The following is a 9,055-nucleotide window of genomic DNA, read 5'->3' as shown; positions in this document are numbered from 1 at the left end:
TAAAGTTTGATACAGATTATGATAAATTCGTGTAAAGTTGTTTGCATTTTGAAGTAATAACCCTAAATTTTTAATATGTTATATCTATTTCTCTTATACTGTGTTTTTGAATTTCACTTTGAAAGGAAAAAAGAAAAATTAGATTTTAGTAGATGAGATTGGAAAGATAAAATCATTCAAAATGTGAAAGAAATATTTAGCAAAAAAAATAAAATGTTAAAGTTGCAAACAATTTTTCACTAAAATATATATGAAACACATGTAGCATTAATAATAACCAATGAAACATTTTGTGTCTTCTCTTTCTTTACTCACTCACCTTTTATTGGCCAATATGGGGTTGTAAATCACGTTAGTAATAATTTGTATGTAACTATAACATTTCTTAAAAAAAAAGCAGATAATATATTTCTTTTTCATTTAAAAAAAACTAAAAATTATAACTGTTTTAAAATCACTTCGATTTTTTTTTTTAATAAAACTTAAAAACACAATATTAATAAAGTAGTCCTTGGTGCAAGCACTAATACATAGAGTATAAGTTAAAATTGTAGGAAATGGTACATCTTCTTTACTAATATTTTTAAAAATCCTTTGAACTAGAAAATCGTGTCATTTAACAAAATCAGAAGATTAAAGTAGAAAAAATTTAATAAAATCTACATGTTATATTTTAGTGATTTTAGAAAATTTTTTAGGAAAATCCGAGTATAAAAGTGATTTTGTATCATAACTTTTGATTTATTTCCATAAACATGCTTTAAAGATTTGTACAATATAGTTCAATAATTATACTAAAAAAGTAAGTAAGTAAGTAACTGCTCAGTGCCGCCTTCCGCGGGTTTTGAGTCCCAATACCTCGACGGTGTATGGGGGAGGTTAAGATGTAGGCATACCTTACCTCTACCTAAGTAGATAGGCTGATTCCAATTTCTACCTAAATGGTAGAAAAGGCCCTCCATACACTTTAGAGTAAATTATACTGTATAGTATAATTTTAGAGTAAATTACACTTTTCGTCCATAAAGTTGGCACATTTTTCACTTTTCGTCCCTTAAGTGAAAAAATTACAATTTTGACCTTAAAGTTGGTAGTTTTTTCAATCATCGTCCCTCGCCAAACGTCGTTAAGTTTTAGCCGTTAAGTCGGACACGTGCAACACACGTGAGGGACTGAAACTGCAAAAAAAGACAAGTTCAGGGACGAAAACTGAAATTTAATTTTCTGTTGTCATCATCTTCATCTTCTCCGGATGACTTTTGTCGAAAAATTCGCCGAAAAACTTAAAATGCCTATATCTCACTCGTTTCAATTATAAGTTATTCGCATTCAAAGTTGCCAGTTCGTACAAGTTCCATGCTAGTTTGTTGAGTTTTTTGGTCAACTAGGCCTTGGTTACAATTTCATTTACGATGCTTTTCATTTACATTTCATAAAATATCAGCATTTTAAGATTTTTTTGGTTAGGATTCGTGCGGAAATTAATTTTGAGAAGTTTGGTAGTGGTTTCGTGGTCTAATTCGAAGAAACGAGTGAGATATCAGTATTTTAAGTTTTCCGGCGAATTTTTCGACGAAAGTCAGCCGATGAAGATGATGACAACAGAAAAGTAAATTTCAGTTTTCGTCCCTAAGCTTGTTATTTTTTGCAGTTTCAGTCCCTCACGTGTTTTGCACGTGTCCGACTTAACGACTGAAACTTAACGACGTTTGGCGAGGGACGATGATTGAAAAAATCTGCCAACTTTAAAGTCAAAATTATAAGTTTTTCACTTAAGGAAAGAAAAGTAAAAACGTGTCAAATTCAAGACCGAAAAGTGTAATTTACTCATAATTTTATGATATGAATATCAATTTTCAGAGTATTAATCATTTTCTTTAAAATTATTGCTGAAACGTGGGTACCCTAGATTAAAGGAGCCATGAGCCATCTAAAGCAAAGTGTAGTTCCATAAATACCCCTCTCACTCTATCCGGTGCAATTTCCAACATCAACAACAACACCAACACCACCTATGACTAGAAAACCACACTCTCTCAAATGTCTTTCTTGTTATGTGACTCAATAACTTACTAACCCAAACACACACACACACAAACACACTGTGTATTCAATCAAAAACATATACATATGGGAAGATCCACTAATTCTTGTTTCAAGATCATTTCTTGTGGTGGCAGTAATGATTCTGTTGATCTTGATGCACCTTCTTCTGAGGTATAAATACTTTGTTTTGACTTCTTTTTTGTATTTATTTTTTAATTCTTGTATTTTTACATATGTGTATGTGTATGTATAGATTTGTTAGTTCGAGATCTTGATTTTGGGCTATATGATTAGAAATTGATAGGTTTTTATCTTTTTAATTGTATTTGGAAACTTGGGTTCCTAAAAAGTTGAGATTTTGATTAAGTATTTATTAGTTTAGATGAAGTATCTTTATAAAAAAATGTTATCTTGAATTTCAGAATGTACCAAAAAAAAAAAAAAGAACAAGATTTTTTTAAATTTGGGCAATGTGTGATTTATGTGTGTGCATTTTATTGTGAGAATTCAGAATAGGAATGTTGCTTTGTATTTATAATTGTTGAATTAATTACCAAGTTGATACATACAAGGATGTGTATGTATATTGATTAGATCTTATAGATACAAATTTGGATATTGTAAGACTAGCATGTAAAGTTTAGTAATTTACATGAAAAAAAAAAAGACTAGCATGGAAAGTTTATTTTACTTGAAATGATTACAGGGGAAAGGTCCGGATAAACGAGGATGGAGTTTTAGGAAAAGATCGGCTAGGCATCGAGTGTTGAGCAACACCGTTGTTACGGAACCAACTACTATACAGAACAAAGAGAAATCGGAACCAGTTACTTACAGTTCTGAACCACAACTTAATTCTGCCATATCTGAAAAAACCCCTGATAATATATGGACAGAAGAGATACCAAGTTTGGTTATGAAGAGCACTACGGTGTCAACTATGGTTAACGACTCGCCCATTAAAGATGAGATTAAATGTCTACCTGTTCCCGATGAATCTGAAAGTGAATCTGAATCGGCTATCCTTGTGATCCAGGCTGCTGTTAGACAATTCTTGGTATGTATCTGTTTGTTTATTTTTTTTTAATCGTACTTGCTTATTAGTTTTGCTCATGATTTGGGTAAACGTAATTTTCAGGCTAAGAGTCAACTGGAAAAACATAAGAATGCAGTCAAGTTGCAAGCTGCTGTAAGAGGACATTTGGTTAGGATTCATGCCGTTGGAACTTTACGTTGTGTTCAAGCGATTGTTAAAATGCAAGCTCTTGTTCGTGCTCGTCAAGAAAAGGTAAAAAAACATCATTATGAGAACATATTTATGAAGTATTTCTTTTCTATTCTAAATCGTATGTTATGAAACACCGTATTCTTGTCTTGTTTTAGGGAGTAGAAAAGGTGGGCATTAATTCACGTCCAACATATATTTCCATCGAGAAGTTACTTAGTAACAGACTTGCTCGCCAGGTAAACATGTTTACCTTTCTTTTTTTTCTGTAACTACAAATTATGTAAATTTCATTACTTTTTTTAGAAAGGAAAATGTAAACACCACGCGTAATTCAGATATTTGTCTACTATGGGACTTGAACTCCACTGGCCACAACCTTTTGGTTGATGAGCCAACACACATACCGCTAGGCCATTATCCCTTTGGTCACAAATCATGTCAATGGGTGGTAAAGTAACATTTTTTTTGTTGCAGTTACTGGATTCTACTCCGAAGACCAAACCAATCAATATCAAATGTGATCCTTCAAAATCTGGTTCAGCTTGGAGTTGGTTGGAGAGGTGGATGGCGGTTTCATCGCCAGAAACTCTCGAGTCTCATACACAAGAACATGATCAGAGAGAAGTTATAAAAACTGAAAATGAAGTTGAAATAGCAAGCGCCTCTTGTGTTGTGGAAGCAGCATTGCCATCTGTAGAAAAACAGAAGTCCATTGACATGGAAGAAAATTTCCATCTAAAGAACCATGAAGAGGAGCAGCCGATACCAGAATCATTGGAGAAACCTGGTCCTGGGCTAGATGAATCTATGGGTTTGGTTCCAGAAGCTCGTATCGAGGTAAGCGCAATTCCTGAGAATGCTGTGTCAGTAACTGAACCCAAACCAATTCTTGACAATTCGGAATCAGAAACTGAAGTTAAACCAGTTCCTGAACATCATGTATCAGAGACCGAACCCAAACCAATTATCGAGAATCAGGAATTAGAAACCAAACCCAAACCAGTTATCGAGGATCAGGTATTAGAAATCGAACCCAAACCAACTATCAAGAATCAGGTATTAGAAACTGAACCCAAGCGCCCAGGGAAAAGACTTGCCACTGAGCAAGCAGATTCAGATGGAAGGAAATCTGTGTTTGGATTGAGGAAAGCAAGTAATCCAGCATTTATTGCTGCTCAGTCAAGGTTTGAGGAGTTGACTTCTAAGACCAGCCAGTTGAAGTCACCCAATTCTTCTAATCAAGATAATGAAGCAGATTCATCTGTAGATATCTGTTCTTCTGAACCATCGAAACCAGCCGCTTCTTTTAGTCAAAATGATGAGGCAGGTTCGCCTACAGATGTTGGTTCTTCTGACCATTTGAAGTCTGTCAGTTCTTCTAATCAGGATAATGACGTAAACCTGGTGGCAAATGCTGAACCAGATGAATACTTGGTTCCCCATAGTTCAAAGGCATTTCAGAACGGTGGCTCAGAGTGTGGTACCGAGCTTTCCATCACATCTACGCTTGACTCACCAGATCAGTCACCTCAAGTTGAAAACAAGAAATTTGAGGAAGAAGCTAAAGGCTTAGATGAAGCGGTCGGTTATATGAACAGTAAAGGTAATCAGAACATCGACATTGTTATGCCTGAAAAACACGACAGTGTTGAGGATTTCAAGACTGAAAAACTAAAACTTGGCAGTAATGTTGAACAAAAGATCGACGACTGTGCTTCTGATGCAGACATTGAGCTGGAGCCCGTATCTGGCCATCATGTTTACAAGTCTAACTCACACATGGAGCACGAGCACGAGCCTAAGCAGCATGAGGACGAGCCTAAGAATCAGGAAATGGTTTCACAAATGTCCGTAGAAGGATCTCCAAGAAGCCATATAACATTCCCCGAATCCCAAGGAACGCCATCTAGCCAGGTTTCAACCAACACCAAGAAGTCTAGATCTGATAAAAAAGTATCCAGTCAAAAACGCAAGTCGTGGTCCTCTAGTAAGAAGTCTAGTGTTGATTCTGGTTTAAGAACTAGCTTGGAGAAGTTGCCTAAAGACCCAAAATCTGGAAAACGAAGAAATTCTTTTGGGTCGCCAAAACCTGATCACAGTGATCAGGAAGGTAGAGATAGCAGTAATAGTTCTCTCCCAAGTTACATGCAGGCAACCGAATCTGCAAAATTAAAAGCTATAGCCAATATCTCCCCACGGTCAAGTCCAGATTTGCAAGATAAGGATCTAAAAAAGAGACACTCATTACCTGGTGCAGTTAATGGTAGACATGATTCGCCTCGTATCCAGAGGTCCATGTCTCAGGCACTACAGACCGCAAAGGGAAGTGGCAATCAAGGTAATTTCTGACCTTAAGGTGTTAAAATTCCACAGGAAGAGACTTGAACATGTATCATTGGTTCATCAAATTTTAGGTTTGTGTGTATAAAACTGATGCGCACATGCACACCTGCCCAAATATTGTTGCGTGTCACCATCTTCTTTCTTACTTATTTTACACGAAGGGTTATACTTGAAATGATTCCTATTTTGTTAACTTGGTTATATTTGTGTGGTGGTTACACAGTTACAGAGAGGAAATGGCAGAGGTAAAGTTGTATGCCAGCCAGTTCATCAGACACCCAATTCAGAGATGGCCTAATATGTAACAAAACTGGAGTTTGAAAGTTAGCAATCGGCTTTCTGGTCCTCGTATTATGTGATTTGATGGCATAAAATCGAGAGATCTACAATTTACTAGTCCATGGAGTGTGTGTTTATGTGGTTATTGGTTATTATTTTTTACATAGAACTTCTTAACTTCAATGGTCTGCTTGTGTATTTGTTTTAAACAGCGTTTGTGCCATTTATTTGAGGTTTTTTCTGTAATTTCTTTCATAATTGGTTTTAACTGATATGTATAATATATTGAGGTTTCAGATAAAAACACTTGTTACTCCATTTCGTTCGAATTCTTCTTTGTGTAACGTTGATATGCGATGGTCGTGAATTTTGTTTCCCGAGACAAATAACTTTGCTAATGATGTCGCCTAGACTGATATAACTGAGTACCTTGAACCAAGACCAATGTGGTCCTCAATCCATATGAAAACCACTTTATTCAACAAAGTTAAACACAATAAAAGCGAACTCCATTATGATATCTTAAATAAAAAGAAACAATAATTGTTCCATTGCTAGTAAGAACATTTTGGTCCATACCAACAAAAACATGAAGACAAAAAACTGTGTTCGACCCAAAAGGCTATCATGCATGATAGTCAAACTTTCAATGAAACAAACACATCAAAATTATTTGAAGGAAAATAAAAGATTTTGTGACATTTCTTACTGGCAGTAATTAAGTGTGTATTGGCAGTTAAGATTAACAAAGCACCCATGATCGATACACACTAAAGCTCGGAAACGAACGAATTATGTACCCGCCCCTAAATCCTCAACTAACGCCACGATGAACCCCCCCCCCCCCCCCCCCCCCCCCCTCTTCTGAGTTAATAATACGATTCACTGACTCTGGCCCAATCAGTTCCATATAACCAGTTCCATGCTTATGTGGCTATAAACAATGAACATGGTTTCCTTTAGAGTATTGTTTTTTCTATTCTTTGAGTATATGACTTTGTTTTGAGAAATCATTCAAGATTCTATTTAACCAAATTACTTAACTAAAAGGAAACTTAATTTTCTTTGCAGTACCTATGTGACTATTCAATAAAAACATTTGACATTCCCTCTTCACAGTTCATAAACCTGCTATTTTGCTTCTAATTCTGCCTAATCCGACATTTAGTGCTTAAGCAAGTTATTCTTAATACCTATTAGCTTACTCTGATAAATGATTAGTTACTACTATCATTAACATATAGATGGAACAAGAACAACTCGATGATCTGGTTAACGAGAATACGGTACACTGTCTCTTAGCTTATTCTCATAGTAGTACATAATTCATCTTATACAAATAATGTCATCATGTAATATCCTACTTTATGTCATATATCATCAGGTTCTCTTCATCGATGATTTCAGAAGATTGTTCGGATAGCTGACTCTGACATTATCTCTATTGGCGGTCCAGGAGCAGAAGTATTGACTTACTGTGCAAAAACTTTTCACAAATTCGGAAACATTTTAAGTTTGTAGAGCTCTTTATAATCTGCAGTGTTCACATCATCAAGAAATTCAATTACTTTCCTTTGGAGGAGAATCCAAAACTTAAAAAAGTTCTTGATGATTATATTAATTGACAAGCACATTAGTATAATATCTACATGTTTAAGTCAGCGTTCTAAATATATGATATATTTTTTTGAGTGTTCTAAATATAGTCGGATTTCGTGAAAGTGAAGTGAGTGCAAATCCTAGTGAAAGCAGAAGTTACGTCAATATCTTAATTATGTGTAAAAGGTTGTTGCTTATAAAGTTTTACTCGTTGTCATTTGAAGTTGATCTTCCCGCGCAAGTTACTAATGAACAGATGGACATGATATTATTTTGCAAAAGTTCGTTTGTAAATCACTAAATCACGAGGCTAGTCTTATTTTTGGAGAAGCTTCGAGTCTGGCAATGATGAAAACACAATTCAGACAATCTTTGGCAGCACTGGAAGTCGTGGTGAAATTGTCGGCTTTGGTGCTGAACAGGTGATCTTAGTCCGTGATCATCATGCAAAAACTGAGATTTGTGAATATTCGGCGAGGCAAGCTCTTGTTCTCACTATCTCGGGTCTTGAGTTTCAGGTCAGCGTCTTAATAAACTCTTTATTCAAATAAAAGGTTCTATACTACTATTTCTTGATATTCCATTGGCATATCATGAAGGTACATGATTGGATCGATGTAATTCTTTCCCGAGCTTCAATGAAGCAAGAGATGATTCTGAACTGAAGCAACTATATGCGGCTATAACTCAAACGAGGCAACGGCTATGGTCATGTGAGAACAAAGAGGAACTCTCCAAGCCAATGTATGATTACTGGAAAAGGAAGGGGACTCGTTCAGATAAGAAAGTTGGACAATTCAGTGGCTCGGCCTGTGCCCTCAGGAGTACAGGGAAGTGGTAATGTTAATCGTATAATTACAGGTATAGTTTCTTATTGTTTGTTATTGCTTTGGAATTTCATGCCCTTCATATGGATTTCAGCTTTTATATGAGAACAATGTTGTGAAAGTAACAATGTGTTTTGAAAGAGATGAAGACACAATGTGGGTAAAATTGGCCAAGGCTCCAGTAATTAGATGCGAGGAACTAATCCCGCAGCCGAAATGTTTGGAGTCTATTGGGAAACATATATGAGCCTGATGCTTCATGTTATTGTGATTTGGTGAGGAGTATGAAAAGGCCAATAACTGTTAATCAACATTTGGTTACAAGATTTGTATCATTTGAACACTTTTTGTTAATGCAGGAAAAATTTATTTAGATAAAAGTGAACAGATTGATGCAGTAGCAGCAAACAATGTCTTGGTATTAAATTTGTATCAGTCTGAAATGAGTATTCAAACTTTAAACTTTCTTCCATGTAATCATTTTATAATTGGTCCGAAATGTCAACCTGTCCAATTACGTGTGAATAGATAATAAAAGGAGGTTTCAATTTTTCATTTTGTTACTACTCCTCCGTCCGGTCCCATTTTAATTATCTAATTTTAACTAATCTAAGTATTTCTCTTTTATCTTTTTTGGTGTTATATATTTTTTAGTGTTATATATTAGTTTGATGAAAGTTATATGAATAAAAATACATTTAAAACCCATTATTTCATCTATATAATATCAAAT

General features: G+C 35.2%; 1 protein-coding gene and 1 long non-coding RNA gene across 2 annotated transcripts; both read left to right on the top strand.

Moving 5' to 3' along the window:
- The first annotated feature begins 1,974 nt into the window (after positions 1–1,974).
- LOC122599988 (protein IQ-DOMAIN 32-like) lies at positions 1,975–6,225 on the top strand. The gene is made up of 6 exons (XM_043772622.1): positions 1,975–2,217; positions 2,753–3,103; positions 3,185–3,334; positions 3,430–3,510; positions 3,749–5,612; positions 5,841–6,225. The coding sequence occupies exons 1-6, from the start codon at positions 2,131–2,133 to the stop codon at positions 5,864–5,866; spliced, it is 2,559 nt and encodes an 852-aa protein (XP_043628557.1). The 5' UTR covers positions 1,975–2,130; the 3' UTR covers positions 5,867–6,225.
- A 752-nt stretch (positions 6,226–6,977) lies between these two features.
- LOC122585947 lies at positions 6,978–8,855 on the top strand. Its single transcript, XR_006321829.1, has 3 exons — positions 6,978–7,182; positions 7,281–8,013; positions 8,095–8,855. It is a non-coding gene; the product is annotated as an uncharacterized LOC122585947 (long non-coding RNA).
- The last annotated feature ends 200 nt before the right edge of the window (positions 8,856–9,055 follow it).

The sequence above is a fragment of the Erigeron canadensis genome, chromosome 1 (genome assembly GCF_010389155.1).
Source record: "Erigeron canadensis isolate Cc75 chromosome 1, C_canadensis_v1, whole genome shotgun sequence".
In the NCBI taxonomy this organism is placed as follows: Eukaryota; Viridiplantae; Streptophyta; class Magnoliopsida; order Asterales; family Asteraceae; genus Erigeron; species Erigeron canadensis.
Note: the sequence above shows the minus strand (reverse complement) of the source record. Positions and strands in the feature narration are given on the sequence as shown.